General features: G+C 37.6%; 1 protein-coding gene across 1 annotated transcript in view; it reads right to left on the bottom strand.

Moving 5' to 3' along the window:
- Positions 1 to 27,795, bottom strand: part of pappab (pregnancy-associated plasma protein A, pappalysin 1b) — a 136,459-nt gene that overhangs the window by 47,384 nt on the left and 61,280 nt on the right. The window contains exons 8-11 of the mRNA XM_049470697.1: positions 19,416 to 19,544; positions 18,779 to 18,870; positions 11,292 to 11,488; positions 1,579 to 1,686 (exon numbers count right to left, since the gene is read on the bottom strand). Of these exons, the coding sequence (XP_049326654.1) occupies positions 1,579 to 1,686; positions 11,292 to 11,488; positions 18,779 to 18,870; positions 19,416 to 19,544 (526 nt within the window). The remainder of the gene's footprint in view (positions 1 to 1,578; positions 1,687 to 11,291; positions 11,489 to 18,778; positions 18,871 to 19,415; positions 19,545 to 27,795) is intronic.

The following is a 27,795-nucleotide window of genomic DNA, read 5'->3' as shown; positions in this document are numbered from 1 at the left end:
TCGTATTAAAAATAGTTTATCTTGCTTTATTCAAAAGAAAACTACACAAAACTAAATAGAACTACAATTCCTGTACATTAATACTTATAAAGGCTTATGTCAACAATTTCTGTGTGAAATGTAAAAAAGGATTTAACAAAATTAGCTTTTAAAAAAGTACATTATATAAAAACATTGTGTGGGAAGCCTGGTTATTCATTCTTTATTAGTTCCTTCTAAAATGATATATATATATATAAGAGTTTAAAAAAGTTTATCCTGCTTTATAACAGAGTTATAACTGCATCTATTAGATTTTGTAGCATTGATGTGAGGACTTGATTGGTTGAATTCAGCAACAACAGTGTTAGAGTATTAGTTTAACAGCTTTTTTAAATTAATTAACCCTCTATGGCATAATGATGTCCTCAGGCAACAAAACACTTTTTTGGAAATTTCATTACATGCATTTTTACGTTATTTTTAAGCATAATGTCATAAGACAAGCCTCCATAAAATAAAATAAAATGATGGGGAAGAATTTCAAGGTTTACTATTCTACCTGAAGATGGAGTCATTTTTAGGATGCAATACCAGTGATTAATAAGAGTAATAAAATGTTTTAACATGTTTAAACTAAACTAGCTTTTAGATAGAATAATGAATTATGTACTGTTTATGTGCATCTATGTGCAATTAAATATATTGAGGTTTTAAATATTTTTTTTGTTTTCATTTTCTTATTTAAAAAGTGTTTTTCATTTGTTGCCTCAGCCAGACCTTTTTAAGCAGTGCTTGTTTTGTTCCCTTCAAATAACATAAAATTAAGGCAATTATTATTATTATTATTATTATTATTATTATTATTATTATTATTATTATTATTGGTACCACTTTAAAATAAGACTACCTTTATAAAGGGTTTATAAATGGTTTCCAATTAGTTTATAAATGGTTACTAATTAGGTTGTAAATGCCTTAAAAATCATTAATAATCAGTTATAACACATACGTAGAAATGGCAACAATGACTTGTTGTTTGCCAAATAGTGAACCCACAGCCTTCTATATTGTTGCCCGTTCTATGTATGTGTTATAACTGATTATTAATTATTTTTAAGGCATTTACAACCTGATTAGTAACCATTAATAAACTAATTATAAACCATTTATAAACCCTTTATAAAGGTAGTCTTATTTTAAAGTGGTACCTTATTATTATTATTATTATCATTACAGTGGAAAGACAAGTGGATCTATTAGAAATCACGTCCATATTCCATACAGGAGTCAATAATAAAAAAACAGGACATGGCAAAGTAATGGAGACACAATACTAGTTCCAGTTCCATGGATTATATTCCAAATATGGGGCAATTTGTCCATTTAAACAGGAAAAGCAGATTATATATATATAGAGAAAGTCAGCTTTCTCTAAGCAATGATGACACCTACTATATGCTCAGTAAAAGTATATTGTGATAATAAACAGAAAACTATACAAACATAGACATTATGAAAGTATTACTTTGTTTTTTAAGTTATTATTAATTGGTTAGGTTCTGTAACAACTCAGTTTCTCAGGACACCACGCCTCACCTTCAGCCAGTAGTGGTGGGTCCGGCTCAGCATCTGCGCTTCCTCACATGGAAACCAGGCGTCTTGAGAGACTCCATCAGACAGGTCAAACACCTTCGACTGACAGCTCTGAGAAAACCAACACACACACACACACACACACATGCACAGACAGCATTAGAACGCTACATTCACATCCTTGGGAGCACCTTGATATACTATACATCATGATCACACATAATCTTCCCATTGATTTCATTTAGAACAATGTGTGATGGACAATAGACGACAACATACTTTTAAAAATATTTTTAAAATTTGCCTGTTGAAAGGTATATATTATATAATATTAAATTTTAAGTTAAGTTACAGCTCTGGAAAAAAATTAAGAGACCACTTCAGTTTCTGAATAAGTTTATCTGATTTTGCTATTTATAGGTTTATGTTTGAGTAAAATTAACATTGTTTCTTTATTGTATAAACTACAGACAACATTTCTCTCAAATTCCAAACAAAAATATGCAGAAATTTGCAGAAAATTAGAAATGGCTGAAATAGCAAAAAAAAAAAAAGATGCAGAGATTTCAAACCTCAAATAAAGTATTAAGAGTTCAGAAATCAATATTTGGTGGAATAACCCTGGTTTTAATCACAGTTTTCATGCATCTTGGCATCATGCTCTCCTCCACGAGTCTTACACACTGCTTTTTGGATAAGTTTATGCCTTTACTCCTGGTGCAAAAATTCAAGCAGGTCAGCTTGGTTTGAGGGCTTGTGATCATCCATCTTCCTCATGATTATATTCCAGAGATTTTCAATTCAGTAAAATCAAAGAAACTAATCTAATTTTTAAATGGTCTCTTATTATTTTCCAGAGCTGTATTTTTGTAACATCTTTTTACAGTTCTTACAACTGGAACAATCATATATAGCATGAATGAAAATATCAGGTTTATGTACAGTATGTTAGTGGGTTCATGGCTAGACCTCTCTTCTTAAGTAATCCCAATATTAAATGATATATTGATTACAGCATCTTCTATATGTTGTTTTAGTGCTTGATTATGAATAGTGAATAGGAATCACACCTTTCTCACCTCTAAACACCCTAAAACATAGATGCATAGATATTGTTTTTATTTCCCTGTAGTGTGTAATGGTTTTACAAGCAGAAACACACACTTGCTGCTGGGAAAAGGGGTACCTTGTATTTTTGCTTGCTTTTCGGTGAGGAAGAACAGTAACCGCTAGCAGGTTTTACTTACGAGCATTCATGTTTGAATGAGTTTCCCGCTCACAATGGACCCGTGCCCACTAGCACGCCTACAGCAAACCAGCAACACAAATCAACGCGTTGTTTTTTTAAATGGACACCTCAGTGTTCTTGTAAAAGGAGCCCAGTGCATAACACAGTGCAATACAGTACATAGAATCATTTTAAACTAATTTTTTGTTGCTTTATATTTGCTATTTATGGGTATATGTTTGAGTAAAACGAACATTGTTGTTTTAATCTAAAAACCACAGACAACATTTCTAAAAATATTGTCATTTAGAGCATTTATTTGTAGAAAATGAGAAATGGCTGAAATAACAAAAAAGATGCAGAGCTTTCTGACCTTAAATAATGCAAAGAAAACAAGTTCATATTCATAAAGTTTTAAGAGTTCAGAAATCAATATTTGGTGGAATAATCCTGGTTTTCCTGCATATTGGCATGTTCTCCTCCACCAGTTTTACACACTGCTTTTGGATAACTTTATGTCACTTCTGGTGCAAAAATTTAAGCAGTTCAGTTTGGTTTGATGGCTTGTGATCATCCATCTTCCTCTTGATTATATTCCAGAGGTTTTCAATTTGGTAAAATCAACTAAAAAAACGTCATCATTAAGTGGTCTCTTATTTTTTTTCCAGAGTTGTATCTAAATGTGAATATCTATGTTTACGAAAGGCTTCAGGATCAGTAGCCTGCACCAGTTGAGGTTTAACTTCTGGGTTTAATTAGACGACCTCCAGAAGAGGGAAAAGAGGAAAAAAAACATGTAATTTTCTACATTAGAGCACACGTTCAAAGTGAATTATAAACTCGGTACCTGAAGGAGAGCAAACGGAACGTCAGTAATGATGGAGGTGGGCCAGTCTGCATTTCTCTATCAAAATGTAATTTAGACCATCTGGAGGCTCACAATTAGGCAGAACCCTGGCAAGGTCAGACACCCGCTCCAGACCATAAAGAAAAGCAGCAAAATGAAAGAATGAAAGGAGGGGACAGAGGGCACAAAAACAACAAGACCTACATTCTGAGTTTTTCAATGTTCTCCAAGTATAAAAGTATCTAGAGTAACAAAGACTGTCCATATACGTCTATTACCTGTATAATATCTATTCATACAGCTCCAGAAAAAAGTTTCTTTGATTTTACCAAATTAAAAAACCTCTGGAATATAATCAAAAGGAAGATAGATGATCACAAGCATCTAACCAAACTGAACTGCTTAATTTTTTGGCATAAAGTTATGCAAAAGCAGTGTGTAAGACTGGTGGAGGAGAACATGCCAAGATGCATGAAAACTATGATTAAAACCAGGGTTATTCCACCAAATATTGATTTCTAAACTCTTAAATCTTTATGAATATGAACTTACTGTTTTCTTTGCATTATTTGAGGTCTGAAAGCTCTGCATCTTTTTTGTTATTTCAGCCATTTCTCATTTTCTGCAAGTAAATGCTCTAAATGACAATATTTTTATTTGGAATTTGGGAGAAATGTTGTCTGTAGTTTATAGAATAAAACAACAATGTTAATTTTATTCAAACTTATACCGATAAATAGCAAAATCAGAGAAACTGAAGTAGTCTCTTAATTCTTCCCAGGCCTGTATATAGTAAATGTAGACTCTAAAATGGGATTTCTGGTCTTTGGACTTTCGTCTCATGTGCTAAGAATTGGATCTGAAGAGGAGAATTGTTCTCCACTGTTCTCCAAGTATCTGTTTGAGATAGCAATGTTAAAGCGGTCGTGCAACTAAGGCCGTCCAAATACTTGCGGTGCGTTTTAAAGCCAAAGATTCGGAATAAACACTTAAATATCCAAATTGCGTAGACCATAAATGTCCGACTCCATAAACATGACGTTTAAGAATGCCTAAATATACAAATAAACAGTCAAACTGTTAGCCTCAGTTTGGATTAAAATGACATATTTCATATATTTAACTGAACTAATAGAAATACTGCTTAATGAGATCTTATTATCATAAATATATGATAATATACTGGGATACACCTTTATCTGTACATCCATCAATCCACAGTGTCCTTACCACCCACAGTGGGCAGCATGGAGGGTGATAATGATCGTGACTGGCTGCATTTGTCTAAAATTGTCCATGTGAATAGAAAACTGACTTGTTCAAAATCATTGCATCCACATTCAATAAAGAAGACCCCATAATCACATATCCCTCAGATCAGTGCAATGTTCTTAAGCTTTCATGGGATGTGACAAAAGTCATGGGATAAAACGCAATAGAGTTTATGAAAAAACATTGAATACAATATAATGTAAACTGTAAAATCTAGGCTACGAGCTTCGGATCTTCGGATCATGTCCCAAGAATTGGATCTGAAGAGGAGAATTGTTCTCCACTGTTCTCCAAGTATCTGTTTGAGAAAGCAATGTTAAAGCGGTCGTGCAACTAAGGCCGTCCAAATACTTGCGGTGCGTTTTAAAGCCAAAGATTCAGAATAAACACTTAAATATCCAAATTGCGTAGACCATACATGTCCGACTCCATAAACATGAAGTTTAAGGCCTAAAAGGATCCAGTCACTCTGACTTATTCAATTCCAGTGACAATTGCAAGCAGCATGCAGATTACCCGTAAGCCTACAGACCGCTCACAATCACTGTGAACCCCCTGAACCCGGGCGAGCGTGGGGTGACGGCAGTGCGACGCTAGGTGACACTGGAGAGCCGCCTGGTGCCGGAGACCATCAATGGCACTAATTATGCGTAGTATGTGTGTGCAGGAGCATGCGTGAGTGTGTGTGTGTGTGTGTGTGTAACGGGAGCTCATGAGCGCTCCAGCACAGCAGTGGGACGGTCGGGCTGTCTGCTGCCTCGGCACAATGGATGTCCCCAGTATTTTTGGAGTAGTTTATAGCGGAGAGTTTCTGCCTCATCAGCAATACAGTCACACTGGTAAGTGACTGTCTGGCCTTTACATTGCCCCTGTTTCCCCCCTGTACACACACACCTGTACACACACACACACACACACATTTGGTTCAACTGTTCGCAAGCTTGAACTGACATCCCTAAGCCAGTTACTATTTAACCAGACTAGAATATATGATGCCCTGTAGAATTGAATACATGATGCCCTGTGGTAACACTTTCTAGGAATATCATGTCTATTAGACTCTATGAAACCATTTATTAACACATTACAATCTATTTATAAGGTAACATAAACTAGGGATGCACCAAAAATTCAACTATTTAACCAGACTTACTAGAATACATGATGCCCTGTGGTAACACTTTCTAGGAATATCATGTCTATCTTACAATGCATTTATAATGTGACATAAACTAGGGATGCAATAAAAATTCAACTATTTAACCAGGCTTACTAGAGTACATGATGCCCTGTGGTAACACTTTCTAGGAATATCATGTCTATCTTACAATGCATTTATAATGTGACATAAACTAGGGATGCACCAAAAATTCAACTATTTAACCAGGCTTACTAGAATACATGATGCCCTGTGGTAACACTTTTTAGGAATATCATGTTTAGGGATGAATATCAAACTAGGGATGCATTGGAAATTCAACTATTTAACCAGACTTACTAGAACACATGATGCCCTGTGGTAGCACTTTCTAGGAATATCTAGAAATATGTCTATGAAACCATATATAATCACGTTACAATGAATTTATAATGTGACATAAACTACGGATACACCGGAAATTCAACTATTTAACCAGACTTACTAGAATACATGATGCCTTGTGGTAAGGTAACACTTTCTAGGAACATAATGTCTATTAGACTCTATAAAACCACTAATAATTACATTACAATGCATTTATAATGTGACATTGTGATGCACCAAAATTTCAACTATTTAACCAAACTTACTAGAATACACGATGCCCTGTGGTAACACTTTCTAGGAATATCCTGTCTATTTGACTCTATGAAAGCATTAATAATCACATTAGAAATGCATTTATAAGGCAACATAAACTAGGGATGCACCGAAAATTCAACAATTTGACCAGACTTACTAGAATACACGATGCCCTGTGGTAACACTTTCTAGGAATATCATGTTTATTAGACTCTATAAAACCATTAATAATTACGGTATCGGCTGATATGGCCAATATTTTAAAGCAATACTTGCTAATGTACTTGTTGTGCGCTGGTAAAGGCCCAAGTGATGCTGGGCGCACTGCTGCAATTGGCCTAATTTTTAAAAAAAGTTTTAAAGAAAATCAAACATTTAATTATAAATGTTTATAATTAAACACAATCCTGGAAATCCTGAAAGAAAACCTGTTGGATGCAGCAAAAGGCTTTAGACTGGGAAGGAGATTCACCTTCCGACAAGACGATGACGAAGACGATGTGTTGGTCCATCATTTAAAATCTCAATTAAATACATTTACGTTTCTGGTTGTAAGGTTACAACTGTAAAATGTGAAAGTTCAAGGGTTAAGATTGATGGTTTTTACAAGCCACTGTATTTTTTGGAAAGGTTTTTTTTTTTATATAAAATATGGTCCAACTTCTGCATGTACGGAATATATAACACATAATTCTGCACTTGTTCCACTAAGAGCTTCTGCTCTATCCTCACACTTCATCTCCAGTAGAGTATACAGTAGTATCCTCCTCTGAGCCCCTCCCCCTCCTCCTCCTCCTCCTCCTCCAGCTCACATCGATTCTCAGACTCCTCTGCTCTTCTGCTCAGCACTGCAACTTTAGATGCTGCTGCTGCTGCTGCTGCTGCTGCACACAATAACACCCTATATATGATTACTCATCCTGATAGAGCTCCAGCATCAATCACCGGCTAAAGCCTGCTCCACTTAAAACCACAAGCCAGTTCTGTTTCCATTCATTTTCTGGAATATTCCCATTGATTCTCAAAGCCTACGCCTTTTAGATGCCTCATTTTTCAACTATTCTCCTGCACTGGGAGCCAAAATACTTGAGGTTTTGATACCACTGTCCTCAATCAATGCAAATCCAAGCATACTGGCATTTTACTGCCACTGATTGTTGTGTTTAGCTCTTTGTTTACGGAACTACGAATGGTAACTTGCTTTAGAGACACTTTGAAATTGGTTTAGAAGTTTAACACATCCAGTTAAGGAGTCCGGAAATTGTATTCTCTATTTTATGTTTAAAAATGTCTTCATTTTTGACACAATTTGAATCTGTTGATGTTTATATTCAATATTGTATAAGAATTGACCAATAGAAATGTTACAAAACGAAACATAATCAGCATAAAATTACTACTCTTTTGCTGTTCAGTGAGTATATATAGAACTATAGCCTGCTGCTAACCCCAGCTAGCACTACTGGAGAAGCATTAGCATTAGCTGCTAACTGCACAAAGCGCTAGTTCTTTCACTGGTCAGAGGTGAGTATATCAGACTGCAGTCTGCTATATCCTTATATAGTCTGTAGTCTGTAGTCTAATATTGCCCTGGCTTACCAGAACACTCAGGGTTCCTCAGTGTAGCGCTGTTGGGCGGCATTTACTAAAGTTAAGTGCTGCAAACTGCAGCTATCGCTGCTGCTAACCGTGGCTAGTGCTGCTGCTAACCGTGCTGTTGAAAAAATCGGAAATCTAAGCTTACTGTAAATAAACTGAAGCACTTTACTCACCCAAATAAACAGTTTAAAGGAGAGAAATGTGCGTAGATTAACATCCAGCACTCGTTTGACTTTGAAAGAAAATGTATTTTTTAAGAATTACAGTTTTATTTATTTAGACGACATTAGAAGGGAAACATGGCAACACCCCTTGTTCCTTACTAGTGTTGCCTAAAATGCGCCTTATAGTCCAGTGAGCCTTATGTATGAAACTAGACCAGACTAGACCAAATTCGTCGTGACTGAGCACATATAGAACAATCTGGAACAAAGCTTTGCTTTTCAAACTATTTTAGTCAGAAGATTTTAGCTAGGTTATTACCAAACCTCTGGAATGGGCCACACCCACCTCTGATACCAGTCCGAATTAGGTAGAAACAAAAAAAATGAAACATCTGACTGAAAATTAAATATTGAACTTGATTTTTGCAGGTTTTCATTCATTTTGACATTTTTGTCACCATTGCAACATATAATTAAATAGGATAAATGTATTTGTGTCTTGTTTTTTTTTTTTTTTAAGAAAAGAAATTACAAACTACAATTAAAAACATTTATTGAACACTGAAAAAAGTTGTTAGTTTGTTGCAATTTAATAGCATCATAAAAATGTCACTGTTTGGTATAAATTATTTGATGGTTTCATTTATGTGGTCTAACAATGAAGATGTTTTTTTTTCACTTTTGTCAGAATTATGTCAGTTGCCAAATATTCAGTGCAACCCTCTTTTTTATATTGGCTTCCATTGAAAGTAAAGAAGATTGTTCAGTTTGGCCTGAACTAAAATAGCAGGTGTAAAAGGACCAAAGGATTCTGACTCCTATTCATCTTGCAGCAGTATGGGTGCAACAGATTACACCCTGGTGAATCTGTATCTGCTGTAACTGTAGATTCATCCTTATTCATGTACATGAATAAAAGGAATCCACTGGGAATCTGAGGCAGTTACTGTCTGAAATGATATAATACTACATATGTCTGCAGCGTCTGAAATCTTATTCTGTCCATATATTTAAGAAACACTACGTACACACCGATATCCATCATCCTGATTAACACCTTCTCAGATATAAATCTACACAATGTATTTCTGAGTAACAATGAGCTTTAAATCTGCGCAGTGAAAAACGGCTGCTCGGCTCGCTGCTATAAATCCTGAGGCTGAGCAGAGAATGATGGGAATAGTTTTCTGACATGATTCATTTGGGAGAGCAGACAATTTTGGGCGCGAGGGCCGTTCACTCTACAAACAACATAAAAGAGAGGAGAGGAGGACGAGACAAGGCCAAGAAATGTGTAAAATGATAAATATTTCATATGGAAATATCTGGGGAGTGAAACAAAACTGTTTTTAAGGTGTACCTTAGAAAAAGCCAATGATTTCCAGTTGTGTGCTGCTGTGTGCTGACCTCAGACTCCCAGAATTCTTGGTTTTCTTTATTTAGAACCTTAGTCTGATTCAGTGGCAAGGTCAAGATTTAGTTTAGGGACTTAATGGACCCTATTGTTCACCCTGTGCAAGGTGTGTCGCAACGCTCAGGTGTGTTTATAGGTTAATTTCTGGCGTGTGTCAATTTGGTGGTGGAAAACACAGGTGCCTGATTAAAACCCTGACAACAGCCAACAGTCACTCATCCATACCGTTTATACATCTTCTTAGCTACTCAGGTGCACCTTTCACGTGGCACGCACTCAGCACGTGTACACACTCGAACATTACACACACACACACACACAGACTCGTTGCAGCATGCAAATCCAGCTTTTACCTCAACAATAAACAGAATAAAGAATAAAGCAACATTGCTATTCCCTTAAATGAGATGTGCACCTTCATACCATGAACGCACAGGTCTTAAAATGATGAGTTCCTTTGATTTTAAAAACCTCTGGAATATAATCAAGAGGAAGATGGATGATCACAAACCATCAAACCAAACTGAACTGCTTGAATTTTTGCACTAGGAGTAAAGGCATAAAGTTATCCAAAAGCAGTGTGTAAGACTGGTGGAGAAGAACATGATGTCAAGATGCATGAAAACTGTGATTAAACACCAGGGTTATTCCACCAAATATTGACTCTTAAAACTTTATGAATATGAACTTGTTTTCTTTGCATTATTTGAGGTCTGAAAGCTCTGCATCTTTTATATTATTCATGCATTTCTTATTTTCTGCAAATAAATGCTCTAAATGACAATATTTTTATTTGGAATTTGGGAGAAACGTTGCCTGTTGTTTATAGAATAAATGCGAGTTTAGCAGAAATCTAGAAATCTGGCCTGTGATATGTAGCATTATAAATTAATTCAGGTATATGAGGATTTTTTACAGTACCACAGATACCATGCTATTATCTGCACTGTCTTGTACTGTACTGTACCTTTCTTCCTCTGCCTTAAGTGTTTTCACCTGTTTCATTTGAAGCTCCGCCCCCTTGTTACCTTCGCCCAGTTGTTCTCAGTTTCTTTTTTCTCCTTGTGTCTGTCTTTGTGTATTTATAGCCCTGTGTTTCGTGTTTCTTTTGATGATTCTTGCACGTTTTCACGTCGGTTAGGTTGCTGTTCTTTGTTTCAGTTTATTTCTTGGTTTTGTTAGTTAGTACTGTTTGTATATATTCATCCTGTTTTTGTGTTTATTTTTTTAGTTTATTTCTGTTTCATTAAATATATTTCTCTCCTTGCACCCTGCACCCTGACAACTATATATTGAAACTGACCTCACCCAAAAACAGCTCACCATGTGACAGACTCACTGTATACTGTGTAGGAGTGTATGAGTGTGTGTGTGTGTGTTTTGTGTCTGTTTGTGTGTCATGTCCCCACCTTTGTCACGGCAGGATACCCAGCAGCCACCTCAGCAGGGCAATGCACCTTGTGCTGAGTGGAAACATCCACCCTTGTGGCCCACTGGTCCAGGAAACCACTGGGTGTGTAGAGCCCACAGTCCCTCACACTCGTCTCCCGCTCAAAGTCCTCACACACACCGTCGCCATCGTAGAAGTAGCACAGGCTGGGCTCATCTGAGAGAGAGAGAGAGAGAGAGAGGGAGGGAGAGAGAGAGAAAGAGAGAGGGAGAGAGAGAGAGAGAGAGAGAGAGAGAGAGAGAGAGAGAGAGGGAGAGAGAGAGACTACCTTCATAAAGGGTTTATAAATGGTTTACTATTAGTTTATTAATGGTTACTAATTAGGTTGTAATAATTAGTTATAACACGTATGTAAAAAGGGCAACAATATAGATGGCTGTGGGTTCATTATTTGGCAAACAACAGGTCATTGTTGCCCTTTCTCAGTATGTGTTAAAATAACACACAGAAGCAATTATAGGCATGTATGTACCTCAGCAGGGCCATTCTTATCAAAAATTTACCTCAGCAATGCATTTTAAGTCATAAATGTACCTCAACAGCAGCATTCTAATCATTTTAGTCATACATTTACCTCAGCAGGGCCATTCTAATCATAAATTTACCTCAGCAATGCATTTTTAGTCATGAATTTACCTCAACAGCACCATTCTAATAATTTAAGTCATACATTTACCACAGCAGGGCTATTCTTATCATAAATTTACCTCAGCAATGCATTTTTAGCCACACATTTACCTCAACATAACAATCAGTTATAACTAATTATGAATGATTTTTACGGCATTTACAACCTAATTAGTAACTATTAATAAACTAATTGTAAACCATTTATAAACCCTTTATAAAGGTAGTCTTATTTTAAAGTGGTACCATCTTTTAGTTAAGCTAATTTATTTAGTCAGATAGTTATTTGTTGTAAAGTAAATGTAGTTATAATTTCAAGCATTTTCAAGAACTTTCTCCAAAATTCCAGCACTTTCCAGGCCTAGAAAACAAAACGTTAAAACTCAAGCATTTTCCAGGATTTCAAGCACCCGTACGAACCCTGTATCAGGCCTTGTTTAGACTTCATATGTGTGTCCATTTGCATATCTGTGTCAGCAATGTCCATAAACATTTGGATATAGTATAAGGTAAATATAAGAAGTAAAACATGTTCCCAGTGATAATAATAGAACCACTTCCAATAAATATATGATTACAAAACTGAACTGAAGTCAGGTGACAGACCTCTGGCCCATATTCAACCAGGTCAGAAGTCGTCCTCACAATAAGCCCTCGCTGGAATTCAGGAATGTGAAGTGGAATGGGAGGCCTGTAGTCTGGAGCGCTGATATGCCCTGTTCCAGTGTGTTCCTGAACCCTGAGGTGTTATGAATCCGCAGACATGTGCATCTGACACCCAGTCAGCTCTCAGGGTCGCGGGGAGGTGTTTGGAGACCCGGTGAAGCCCTGTCACCTGCTTCGGGTTTTGATCGAGAGCCACCCGGTGCCAGTGAAGCGCACGGGCGGCCAGGAAACACGTTTGCAGGATATCCACTTATCGGCGTGAGCACCCTTCCCTGGCAGAGCGGCTCGCTATGTAAGCGAGTAGAGCAGCGGGGAAAACAGGGGGTATCTTCAGGCCCGTAGCGGCTCGTGTAAATCATCCAGAGGAAGCCGCGCTGCGTGCAGGACGAACGCCGGGACTCAAACAGCGTCTCATAACCTCCCTTCCTGTGCTAAAATAAAAAAGGACTCGCGCTTGTTTCATTACTACCGAGTTTCTCACGTGCTTGGTGGGTGACACATCAAAAAACAGGTCTGAAAAATTTTCCTCAGAAGCAATTATAGTCATGTATTTACCTAAGCAGGGCCATTCTAATCATAAATTTACCTCAGCAATGCATTTTTAGTCATAAATTTACCTCAGCAGGACCTTTCTAATCATAAATTTACTTCAACAATGCATTTTTAGTCATACATTTTACCTCAGCATTCTAATCCTAAATTTACCTTAGCAGTGAAAAATTTTGTCAGAAATTTACCTCAGCAGGGCCCTTCTCATCATGCAATTACCTCAGCTGTGTAATATTAGCCATGAATTTACCTCAGCAGGGCCCTTCTAATCATAAATTTACCTCAGCAGTGCCTTTTTAGCCATATATTTACCTCAGCAGCACAATTCTAATTATACATTTACCTCTGCCCTGCAACTTTAGTCATAAAGTTAGTCACAACATTAGCCATGGATTTACCTCAACAGGGCCCTTCTAATCATGCAATTACCTCAGCTGTGTAATATTAGCCATGAATTTACCTCAGCAGTGCAATTTTAGTCATAAAGTTAATAAAATAAATAAAATAAAATCTCAGCAGGGTCATTCTAATCATACATTTAGCTCATTTTTATTTACAAATCCTAGTATATAGTAACATTTTATTTTTTAAAAATCTAAATATAGATTTTTGCTATATGTTGATTTGTGTTACATATCATGTCAATGTATGACAGTATAGCAGTTCTTGCCAATACAGTACAATTACTCAATTTGTTCACTTTTTTTTTTTACATTTTTGGTTGCCAAATATTTTGAAATATGAGCCAGGACATATCCAACAACTGATGCATCATTATTAAGAGATGCTGTGCACCTGGTTCTGGATTAGCAACAGAGCAAATGAAAAAATAAACCTATGCAACAGGTTTCTAATGCGGAACGGTAAAGCGTTAGTAACTAACTGTGCCCTGCAGTGTAAAAGAGGCCTAACTGTGACGAGCAGAAACAGAATTTTGGCTCTCTAAACGCTCAGATTTGCTTCTCCGTGAGGTTTGTGTTGGTTCTGGTTCAACACACTGTACTGTGAGTCATCCCAAAACACCATGATGTGATAAAGCTGAGACATTATTTTCTTCATGTGTCTTATTTTACCAGTTGGAAAGCAGAAGCAGCAGCAGAAGCAGAAACGGTGGATAAAGAGCGGAAATATGAAGTCATGTCATAAAGTGTTTTTGGACATTCTTGGACGGTCCTGCTCCGTATCCTCTGGAATTCGGCGGGATCTTGTAACACTAGCATGGCTACCTCCATCTATTAAGGATCATCGCTAAATTATTCAATGCAGTTAACATTTAATCAAGATATATGACCTTTCCAGAGAAAGCTGCTGAAGAAGCAGGATATGGAAGAAAATGGATAAAAAAGGGGGGACACAATGGCCTGGATACTGTTGAAGTGGCAGGCATCTTCTGCTAACTGTTCCCCTGAGAGCGAGCCATCAGTCAGGCCGTGGGTCAGCACTTCTGTCAGAAGGACAGGATAGGCAGGGGGTCACGTGGGGAAGAGGGATGGGGACCATTAGGGAAAGGCCTACACAGGTCGGTCTACGTTTTTCTACGCACACGCTGACCGACCTTATGTAGGTGTGAGTTTCCTTTTGCAAGATTAGCTAAAACGGGGGCTCCATCTGTTCTGATGTTTTAGAGGAAAAACAGGGGGGTTTAACCTGCGCCGGGATGTAAAAACGGCCGCAAATCGCTGACGCAGGGTTTTCTCTGGGAAAAAGAGGAAAGTTTATTAAATGTCACCGCCAGCGAAGGACAAACTCATTGAACGTCTTGAAAAACAAATAACAAGCGGCTCGATTATAGTACTTCTTGGTGCGCACCTTTTTAAAAAAATGAGTGAAATACACCCACATGTGTGTATATACACATTGCATGTGTGCAGCTGTGGAATTCTGTGCTACACTTGTAGAAAATGGATATCCATGCATCTATACATTAATAGTTCATTTAGCAGTTTCTCTATTCGATTGCAAAAGTAGTACTCAAAGTACTCTTTGGGGGGCACCATTTGAAATTGAGTGAAATACACCCTTGGCAAATGAATTCTGTGATTCCCTCCATGTTCCTAATGTTGTAGAAAACACAGACCTCTACTAATAATAAACAAGAATTCAGGGGGCATAAAAACAGCCACAAATCGATGATGGTCCACTTGTTCACTGCATAGACTATAGATATTTACACACTTGTAGAAAATGCACATCCTTGCATCTACAGGGGTTGGACAATGAAACTGAAACACCTGGTTTTAGACCACAATAATGTATTGTGGTGATGGACAGTTCTTGTGGAAACAGGAGAGTTGAGGTGCACATTGAATTCTGTCGTGATTTGAGCAGCTGTGGTTTTATGTTTTTTGGATAGAATCCGGGTTAGCACCCGAACATCCCTTTCAAATAGCTTCCTCTTACAGAGTCCACAGTTAATCCTGTTGGATGTGGTTGGTCCTTCTTGGTGGTGTGCTGATATTACCCTGGATATCGTGGCTCTTGATACATCACCAAGACTTGCTGTCTTGGTCACAGATGCGCCAGCAAGACGTGCACCAACAATTTGTCCTCTTTTGAACTCTTGTATGTCTCCCATAATGTTGTGTGCATTGTAATATTTTGAGCAAAACTGTGCTCTTACCCTGCTAATTGAACCTTCACACTCTTACTGCTCTTACTGGTGCAATGTGCAATTAATGAAGATTGGCCACCAGGCTGCTCCAATTTAGCCATGAAACCTCCCACACTAAAATGACAGGTGTTTCAGTTTCATTGTCCAACCCCTGTATATACCTATAGTTAATTTAGCACTTTCTCCACCAGAGGGCACAAGTAGTACTTATAGTACTTTTTACTGCGCACCATTTGGAAAATGAGCGAAATAGAACCGCAACAAATGAGCGCATGTTGCAGCGAAAACACAGAGGTCTACTACTAATAAACAAGAATTCAGGGGAAGAATTCAGGCAAAAACAGCCACAAATCGCTGATGCAAGCTTTTCTCCGGGAAAGAAAGAGGAGAGTTGATTGAATTTCACCGCCTCTGAAGGACAAACTCATTGAACGTCTCGAACGGCAAACAACAAGCGGCTCGATGATGGTCCGTCTCTCCACCGCAGAGAGTAGCTAATTAAGCTGTGACATCTGAGCAGCTTCCGAGGACCCACTTCTACAGGTGCCTCGGGTCATCCCTTTAGCTCGCTGAAAATACACACATTCAAGGGGGAACTTCAAAGGCTTCTCTGGCCATCCCCTTCTTTCTCTCCACCTCCACCACCCTCTCTCATTCACACGCTCCAGCCTAAAAAGATGAATGAAACACTAACAAAGCTAGTAGGAAAAAGCCTAACAAAAAGTCTGCTCACCCTATGTCCTGGAATTCCTTAGAATTCCCATTAATTCAATTGCATAATGCATACTGCAAATGGGATTAGTCGGAAGTCTTTGTAGAGTGACAGTAGCGAGCACTCCGCTCCGAGAGCCTTTGGGGATCTCTAAAAGCAACGTCTTTGTGAGGAGATTTCACGTCACGTCACTTAGAGGGCCCAATCACTAATGTTCGGCAATTAAGTCGCGACATTAGCATCACAATCCTGCAAAACCCCGTCCGGCTAAGCGTGCATCGGACAGCACAATGGGACTTTGATACTTTCTGCTGCACTGATGGCTTCTGAAGTTACTGCGCTTTGTTAGCCGGGAGAAAGCGGAGAGTGAGTTTATACACAGAAGACAAGATGATCAGATGGTGTGAAATCTGAGAAATGCACTAGAAGGTCGATAAAAGGAAACGTATCAACCAAAGCAATAAAAGTGGAACAGTGTGTGGGGGGTTTTCAAACTGAGAAATCAGTTTGTTTTTTTCTGGGATTCCTTTTCCTACACAAACCTGTAGTTTTGTTCATTGATAGTACTTTCTGTTCTTAAGGACATATTTTTCATAAGTAATACTCATAGCTTTGGTGCACCATTTGTAAATGAGTGAAATACACCCACGACGAATGAGCGTATGTTAGCAGCCACATAATTCTGCGATTCTGTCATGGGGCTCTACTAATCATAGACAAGAAATCCAAGAAGCAGATCTTTCTATTTTTAAGGACATATTTCTGTTTTTGCTAAATTATTATTAACTACAATTGCACAAACAATAACAAATTGACATTAAATTTACTGAAATGTATTTAATTTATATATTTATTCATACAGAAGTAGTACTCATAGCTTTGGTGCACACCATTTGGAAATGAGTGAAATACACCCACGACAAATGAGTGCATCTCGGCAGTCACAGAGTTCTGTGATTCTGTCCATGTCTTCACGTTGTGAAAATCATGGCACTCTTCTTATAATAGACAAGAAATCAGAGGAACAGTGTGTAGTTTTTGTTTTTTTTGTGTGTTTTTTTTTAAATAATTTTTAAGGACATATTTCTATTTTTGATAAAGTATTATTATCTGCAATTGCACAAACAATACCAAATTGATGCTATATTCACTAAAAATACATTTGATGAATACATATTTCTACAGAAGTAGTACTGGTAGCTTTGGTGTACACCATTTGGAAATGAGTGAAATACACCCATAATGAATAAGCGAATGTTAGCAGCCACAGAATTTTGCGATTCTGTCCATGTCTTCATGTTGTGAAATTCATGGGGCTCTACTAATCAATCTGGCTAAGAACTAAGAAATCTGTTAGATTGTTTTAATTTTTTTTTTATATATTTTTTCTATTTTTAAGGACATATTAATAGCATGTAAGTATCATCAACTACAACTATCAAGCACAAACAAAATCAAACTGGCATTAATCATTTAAATTTATTTTGCTGAATTTATATTTATACAAAAGAAGTATAGCTTTGGTACGCACCATTTGGAAATGAGTGAAATACACCCATAACAAATAAGTGAATATTAGCAGCCATAGAATTCTGTGATTCTGTCCATGTCTCTACGTTGTGAAAATCATGGGGCTCTACTAATCATCAACAAGAATTCCAAGGAACAGTGTGTGGTTTTCAAACTAAGAAGATTGTTTTTTTTTTGTTTGTTTTTTTATATATCTTTCTATTTTTAAAGACATATTTCTGTTTTTGATACAGTATTATTAACTACAATTGCACGAACAATAGCAAATTAAAACTCTATTTATTTTACTCCATTTATTTCTTTTGATTAATTTCTATTTACACAAAAGAAGTATATCTTTGGTGCACACCATTTGGAAATGAGTGAAATACACCCACGATGAATAAGCGAATGTCAGGAGCCAGAGAATGATGTGATTCTGTCCGTGTCTCCACGTTGTAAAAATCACGGGGCTCTACTAATCATAGACAAGAAGTCCGAGGAAAAGTGTGTGGTTTTCAAACTAAAAAATCTGCTAGATTGTTTTTTTTTTTTACACATCTTTCTATTTTTAAGGACATATTTCTTTTTTCGATGAAGTATCATCAACTACAATCACACAATCAATAGCAAATGTTTGCAACATTTGAAAAGGAGTGAAATACACCCATAATGAATGAGTGAATGTTAGCAGCCACAGAATTTTAACAATTCTGTCCATGTGTCCACATTGCTCTACTAATCATAGATAAAAAAATTCTGAGAAACATACCAACACAGTTAAACAAAGGCTCCTTTTTGCATTGGTTGGAGCACCCATCTCCATTGGCAAAGTTCATGTCGTCACACTGCTCTCCCAGATATCTGAAACACACACAACAATTCTGGGGTGAGTTTCCCAAAAACCATTAATTTTAGTAATTAACAAATCAACTGTCAAATGACAAGGGGCGGGGGGGGGATGGGGGGGGGGAGTGGCATTTTGCCTGTCTAGTACAATAAACTTTGTACTTCTGTCCGTCACAATAAAAACATTTGCATTGTAGGTTTTTACAACTTTTCTGGCCAACTAAGAGTTTTCACTAAACACAAGAGCATAAAAAAGGTTTTAATGACATTTATTAAACATTATAATGCCTTCTCTATCCTAGAGCTTTTATAAATCATATGCAATTCAATTATAGAACATTGAAAAAAAGGTTTTTGTATAATAAAAGAAAAACAACAAAAATCGTGAACCATTGTATTGTGTTTCATATTGTACTACTTGTTTAAGTTCTTGCCAGTAAAGTGCAATTATTATTTAATCGTCATTTTATCATTATTTTATATTTCTGGTTGCCAAATATTTTCGTTTGTCGAATATTTTGTGCATCTCTACTGGAATATGAGCTTCTAATGTCTCTTACTTTTGGACGAGTCCATCTCCACAGTAGGGTGATCCCAGCTGATGGATGAGAGGAGGAGATGGCTCACTTTCTGCTGTTCTGGACACAGTCAGCACATGGTAGGTGTACGTCTCACCAGGCTTCACATTCCTGCAATGCATATGGATTAAAAAAGCTCATTAGACAAGGAGCAAACATTTACACATTTCCAAATAAGGAATATTTGGAATTGGAATTGCACTGAGGAATTGAGTAATGCCTTCACAACTTCGGAAAACCGAAGGGACTCTGTTTCTTCCAGTAATTTGCATTGCCTTGCCATGAGCACAATGGCTAGTGTTTATATAAGCTAACAGTTCTGATACATCAGCTAACAGGTGCCCTGTGCTGGCCGACATCACCCTTTGGCGTGATGTGGGGAGAGAGCGCCATCTACCCACCCAGAAAAAAAACAAGGCCAATTGTGCTTTCTCAGGGCTCTGGGAGCTGATGGTAAGCTGCATGACTGGGATTCGATCCAATGATAATCTGAACTAAAGGAAAAAGATCTATCTATCTAAAAAAAAAAAAAAAAGGGAAAAAATGTCCAGTGTTTTAAAACTTTAACTGGTAGCGTACGTTCCCAATATGTGCAGATAAAGTTGTCCAATAAATTTACATACTACTATCCCATGACTTTTGATACCTGTCTCCCTTACACTCAGCTCTTCCTGCCATCTTCAGTCTCTGGAATACATTACCCAGAACACACCACACACTTGCTAACATGACCACATGTCTCTGTACACGCCACTTTCAGGAAGTAATCTGTGTAATTGGTCTCGCCTGTTTCCCCCTGTATATTTACCCCTTCAGTTCACTCTCTCGTTTCCGAGTATTGTTTTGGTTTGTCCTGCTTTACAACAAATTTTCCATTGCTCTGTTTGTTTATTTGTTTACAACAATTCTTCCGTGTCCCTGGACTCTGTCTTTTGCCTGCCATACGTTCCTTTTCTTAATAAAGTAGTTTTTTTTTACGCACCCTGTCCTGCCTGACCATGACAATAAGTCAGGTTATTTTTTGTCTTTGCATGCTGTCCTAAACAGGTGCGTTCTGAGGCGTGATTTGAAAATGTCAGGAGAGTCTTAGTGAAATATTGAAAACGTTTGAAATAAAAAAAGTCTCAAATGATAAATATAATGCACTGATGTAAGAGTGGAATTAGGGGTGTGCCATATCGTATCGTACGCAATAATATCGCCAATATTTTTGAATATGGTGAACGATATTTTACACTGAAATATCGTGCCATATTCACCCACTAATTATCACATCAGGGTACTACTTTTTAGCTGTTTTTAGCAAAAGAAAAATTCACACTGTTCTCATTTTCCATTATATACCATCTACTAGTGACAGATTATATCTGTCCAGTATCATTTATTGTACTTTAATGCTGGATATATGGAGACATTCGGAGTGCATTACTATTAATATCATGACATTCTGGATCATTGACTTCTGTTACAAATCTGATAAATTTCTTGTATTTTTTTATGATCTCAGTTAGGGGTGTGCCATATCATATCATTTGCAATAATAACATTTAATTTTCATTTTGTTGCAGTAGCATATTCTTGAAATAAATTTAATTTGAGTGTTTTGTTGTATCGCCAAGAGTATCGTTATCGCAAAAATACCATGAAATATCGTGATATTATTTTAGGGCCAGATCGCCCACCCCTAAGTGGGCATCATATTTAATTATGCAGAATAAAAAAGCACAGAAAGTACAGAAATTTCACCCTCAGCAGCAAAAAGGGCACGCAAAAATACACCCAAAACACAAAACGTCCGAAAGATAAACATCTAGAATATGATCTGGCTAATAGCACAAAGTGTACCTTATGACAGAAGCTCTGCGAGCCCAACACTGAGCTGTAATACAAGCCGTCAGGTCCACAAAGCACCGGACTCAGCTGTATTTCTGCACAGTGAAGCCGCTGTCATATTCCGAGAGCCCGCGCCGGATCAGCACAAGCCCCGGTCACTCGGCTCGGCTAACTCGCCGTGGCACAATAAAGCTGCGGCGCTGGAGCTGCTGGGTGGGCTTCCCTGCCCCCATTAACCCTCTTCCGTAACCCCGGCCTCCCTGTACCTCCCTGTTCTCCCCCTATTGATCTCCTCCCCCACAACGAGCCTCCGAGAACAGAGAGGCCGAGCTGGAGAGTGGAGGTAGAGAAGGCCTGGAGAAGGCCAGATCAAATGGGGAGGCAGGGAAGGGTGGGGGGGGGGGGGGTTGTGGGAGGACAATGCTGCCAGCTCCGTATCTCATTAGTCCTCGAGCTCAAAGAGTTCCCCGCACCTCTTCTAAGAAGCTGACCTCCTCCCACACCACTGCAGCTGCCTGCAGGAGTTGGGTTAACGAGAGCATTTCTAGCAGGTCTTAGATCAGCCACTCCAAAGCCTGGTCTGGTCCATAGATACGTCTCTCAGGTCCACTGCCCTTAATAGAGTCCACCTAGTGGCGAAGACGCCGGCATATCGGACTGATCCAATTATCACAATTAGATTAATAATTAATAAAAACATTAAATCACAGGGGTCAATTAGAGAGTCATCAGGATAGCTGCTGTAGTTTGGACATGAAGGGTGTAGCAAAATATAAAAAAAAAATAGTATTATTATACATTATGTGTTGCAATTATGCATCAATGTTCAAAACTATTTTTTTTTTACTGAGAAATCTTAATTAAGATGCAACAAAATGAAAAAAATGCAAGTTTTCATTACATTAACTAGAACACTTACCACTGAATACATTTCCTATGCTAACATGATAAAATGTGTTTAAATAAAAGCAATTATAAACTGCCATTTAAAAACATTTATTAATAATTGAATAGGTTAATATCCCAACATTTACTTCAGCAGTGTAATTTTGAGTATTTTTAAATATTGAGTATTTCCCTTGTTAATAAAATACAATAAGCACAATATTAATGTTGTTAATTTAATATGCGATTTCAATTATTTTGTCCACTTTCTTTAAAAAATTAAAAATGCTACGAGTTTGTCTCAGTAGCTAGCTAGCTAACTTTTATGTTCCACCTTAAATGGTGCAACAGACAGTAGATGCTGCAGCATTTAAGGTGGAACTGAAAAAAAATAATAATAAAAATGAAAAAAGCAAATTTTAGCTCCCAATCACAGTGGATTTAAGGAACTGATCAATATATTGAAATATCACAATATTACATGTTTTGTTATTTAGTATCAATTCTTACTTTTGATTTTTAATTAATTAAATAGTTTAAATAGCATTAAAACTGGTGGCAGACTGTGCTTCTTTTCAGGTTGTTACTTTAAGGTACTTTAAGTTAAATCAGTTGCTGATACAAATGTGCAAACGCACACACACACACACACACACACACACACACACACACACACACACATACTAATGTAAATTATCCTTATAATAATCCTTCAAAATTAAACAGAACATTTCTCTGAACAATACGAACATTTACTTTTTTTTTTCAAATATTGTTTATGACAGAAAAAAACTTTGAAGACTGAGCAGGTGTCCCAATAGTTTTGTCCACATAGTGTGGATAATTTCTAGTCTTCAAATCTTAGTCAGATCTGGCTGCAAAAAAGTCCTCAATTTTTTCCCTCACATTTTATTCTTAATAATTACAGTATATTACAGTATATTTATTTTGTACAGTATCTTTCTTACAATATCTTCATCTCAATATATAGAATCGTATAGAACCTCATAACGTCTGTATTACGCTACTGTTACTGTATAGCCAGGTTCTTCCAGTATAGCACAGCTTCCACATTGCACAGCTGCAGTTAGCCACAACATGCAGCCCTAACCCTGCTGGCCTTCCTCAGACTGCAGACTTCCCAAGCAGTCAAATATGGGTCAGCGAGTCTCAGAGGCGTGAGATCTGCAGAGAGAGAGAGTTAACGGAGCTACATTTCGGCCGGGCCCGGAGGCAGCGGGCCGGAGGATCTGTGTCCGCAGTGCGCTCATGCAGCCGTGTTTTTTTTTCTACGACTTGTTTGTTGTGGTCCGGCGCAAGCAAAGCTAAAAGAGTCCTGCCGCTACCCTTCACAGCCGCAAGGACTCCTGAGGTAGACCGTTGGCTTGACTTACATCAGGAGGAAAGAATATCTCACCCGTTGAATCGAGTAAGTATCAATTTAGCCATCAATGTCAGGCGGCTAGGTTACGCAGTTGCGGTTCGTCTGTTTGTTTGTGAATTTGTAATCGTTCACTGTAACTGGAGCGGCGTGCCGGCGATCCTGGCTCAGCAGGAACGATGATCCTTCACATTAATGTTTTTCCAGTTCAAATTGGAAAATGGAAAAAGCGTAGCGTCATGTCACGGCGAAAAAGTGCGTTATGGAGAGTATTTATGAAAGAGTCTCTTTCACTTTAATACGTAAAAAAAGAAATTAAAAAAAAACAACCAATCTTAGCAAGGAACACGGGCCAAGTATCACAGCTATATTTTTACACAAGACAAAAATAAGCCGTAAACATTGTAATCTGTCTCTTCCTCTGTTTTGATTTTACGATGGTAACATCATTTTTTTTTAAGCCTGGAACATGAGCTCTGAAATATATGAGCTCGGCCATGACATCATCCATCGGGCCACACACTCTGTGGCTGTGGTGTGTAAAGAGACGCTAAAGACTAAAGAGCACTATCATCCTGTCCCCAGAGGTTGGCGGACATAGTCTTAAAGGCCAGGGAACAGACTGATAAATGTTGCTAAAAGGTTTTCTTATGTTGTCATAAAAAAGAACACCTTCCTTCGGTTCCATTGAAAGAACCTTTCATTGGATTTTTTCTCAGGATCTGATTTTATAGATATAGATTTATTTGTACTATATATATATACTATATACTAAGTAAGTACACCAATATGCTTCATCAAAAACAACCAGTTGCAACCAGAAGGATCCACCAACAGGAATGAAACTTGGTGGGTAGTAATAAATTAGGATCTAGGGAGCCCACAAAAAAATAAATGGTCCAACATGCACAGAGTGAGACAACATCCATGATTGCAGACATTCAGCAAGCAACGAAAACCTCTGTGAGTCATCCTGATAGTGCCAGCACCATTGGCAGACGGCTGTGTGATGCAGGACTACATGAACATTACGCCGACTGCTCTTAACATCATGTCAGTGTCATCTGCAATAGTAGCATGCCAGATGTTCTGTCATGGAGTGCCTCAGAATATGTGTATGGATCAAACGTTTTTTTGCCTAGACTCATGGTGTGGGGTGAAATTTCGTACGGTGCTAGATTGGACACCCTTGCTCTTCATTACAGGTATGTTGGCAGCCCAAATTCTACATTTCTAAATGCACACTCCAAAACATTATTGTGACAATTGTGACAATGCTTGTACATATTCTGATGCCATCTTAAGAGCTTGCTTTGAAGACCCAGATGCTATGCAATGGCCAGCTGCATTGTGTAGACTTGATATTTGAGTTGCATGGGATAGATCATCGCAGGATATCATTAGGAACCTCTACAACTCCAGGGTCTTATGTTACACATGCGTAACACACTACTTTTCTGCATGTTTAGCTCAATAAATAGGACCAATATGAGCTGCATATCCATATCGGTCTTAAAGTTTAATCATTTAACTCTTATCTTCCTTACGAATAGCATTGCAATCTGACGCTTCCTTCTGGATGCAACTAATTATTATTTTTTTTTTTTTACGATGAGTGTATTCACTAATCTCCATTACTGCAATGAATCTCTCCTCCCTCATTCACATCTACATTATATATCTGACCACCATGCCAGGAGACTCCGTCTGGCTGCCTCCTCAGCTTTCTCCCAGGATTGGAAACAGATGAGGGCAAGCCAAGTGCTACAATCTCCCACCGATCAATACGGCCTAATCCGTAGCCAGTTAGAATTAATAACAGTCTGTTTAGTCCGACACAGATAAGAAACCCTGCTGGCATTTCTTTATCTCTCTCTCCGAGTCGAGCAGAGCACTTTAATACAGGTGGTTTTCACATTGCGGTCGACTCCACTCTCAGCAGGCTTTGAAGTAAAGTGTGGTGGAAATGAGGCAACAAGGCAGAAAGAGAGAGAGAGAGAGAGAGAGAGAGAGAGAGAGAGAGAGAAAGCGAGATAAGGGTTCTGTCCTCATGGCCGCCATGGCCCTGGTAAAAGAACCCATTCCGTTCTTTCCCTCAGCGATGAGGTACTTTCAGTTTACCCTTCCGCTCTGTCTAAAGAAGAAACGTAGATTTTACTCTGTTCACTGACATGAAAGCATGTGTGATGTATCTTATCACAGCATTCGCAATATACCTTCTAAAGCACAGGAAATTGAGGATGCTCACAGGATAATGCCAAGCACTGGAGATGAGTTACAGGTTATGTGATGCACCACTTCAAACCTCACTCATGTAAAAAAGGAGGGAAAGACGTGGTTTGCAGTCGTTTCCAGTTCAAATCAAGCCACCGCGTGTTGAGTGACGTGAATAAATCCTAAATTGTATCAAATGCCAAGCCTGATATCAATACCAAGCTTAACCCTTGGAAAGTACTTAAAAACACTTTCACTTTTGCTTTACATTTTGCTTGAATAATTTTACATAATGTCACTGTACATAAAAATCAAATAAAAAAGTAAAAAATGCAGAAATTTATATTTGTGTTTAATTTGCTTGTTTGGTAACACTTTATTTTAAGGAACACAAATTAGGCGCTTATTAATGTCTTATTATTTGCTTAATAAAGCCTTAATTAGACATTTGTAAATGATGTATTCACTACTTATTAGGCTTTATTCTGTGTAAGTGTTATTGGTGCTTAATTAGCGGTCTGTTATGTGGAAATGATTAATAATGGCTGTATTATTCCTTATAGTGCACAATAAACAGTTATGTTATGTTACATCTAACAGAAAATAAAACAGCTTTAATTCAATAGAGAATAAATGTGCTAAAATGTGTTTTCTGTTATTTCATTAGGACAACTGCATTTTTAACATTTAACTTCTTTACATGGGAAGACCAACACATCATTCTTTTAGTGTCTAATTAGTGATGAACAGATTCTCACTTTAGAATATGGTGCACTTCTTGGTCTATTAGTGATTTATTAACCCCTTATTAACTCCCTTATAAACTCCAGCACAGCCATAACCTTACCAAACTCACACAGATAAACTCAAACTGCTGCCAATTCTACACTAATAACATGTAGAATTAGCTTATAGTTAATGCTTAATAATCTGCTTATCAGAGGGCTAACATAACTGTTTATTCCACATAATAGACCCCTAATTAAGCACCAACAACACTTACACAGTATAAGTGTACAAATAAGTATTTACAAATGTCTAATTAAGTTTTTATTAAGCAAATAATAAGACATTAATAAGCGCTTAATTTGTGTTCCTTAAAATAAAGTGTTACCGCTTGTTAAATGGTCTAAATAATGTGAAACAAAGGGTTCTTGAACAGATGTTAGAACCATTTTTGTAAAAGAGATGTGAAATAAAAGGTGTGGAATTGTAACATGTGTCAAAAAATGTTAATATCATTGATTATATATATCATATATTATATATATATATATATGTATTAAACACAGATTTATCTATTTTAAGGATTTATTTATTTTATTAATGATGAATATTGCTTACAGCCAATGAAAACCTAAAAATTAGTGTCTCTAAAAATTAGAATATTATATAAGACCAATTGGTACTTTTGGCAGTGTGGCCAGTGTGCCAAGTCCTGCTGGAAAATGAAATCCGCATCTCTATAAAAGTTGTCAGTAGCAGAGGGAAGCACGAAGTGCTGTGAGATTTTGTGGGAAAACAAAACTGCACTGACTTTAGACTTGATAATAAAACACAGTGGATCAACACCAGCAGATGACATGTCTCTCCAAACCATCACTGATCATCAGTAAATTTTACATTTCATTTGTAAATCAAGGGAGCAGAGTCTGGAGGAAGAGTGGAGAGACACACAGTCCAAACTGCTTGAGGTCTAGTGTGAAGTTTCCACCAATCAGTGATGGTTTAGAGAGACATGTCATCTGATAGACATATAATAAGTGTATGTACCAAAAACACTGTAAACAGTGTTCTAATTTTTATCCCATTTTCTCCCCAATTTACTTGGCCAATTATCCAACCCACTCATAAGGACTCCCCCTATCACTAGTATTGCCCCAACAACAGGAGGGTGAAGACTAACACACGCCTTCTCTGATACATGACATCATTGCCGAGTAGCATCACAGCGAACTCGGAGGAAAGCGCAGTGACTCGGCTCCGATACATCAGCTCACAGATGCAGCCTTGTGCTGATTGGCTTCACCCTTTGGAGTGATGTGGGGA

This window comes from Astyanax mexicanus, chromosome 22, assembly GCF_023375975.1.
Source record: "Astyanax mexicanus isolate ESR-SI-001 chromosome 22, AstMex3_surface, whole genome shotgun sequence".
NCBI lineage: Eukaryota > Metazoa > Chordata > Actinopteri > Characiformes > Acestrorhamphidae > Astyanax > Astyanax mexicanus.
This window is presented reverse-complemented; position numbering and strand designations above follow the sequence as displayed.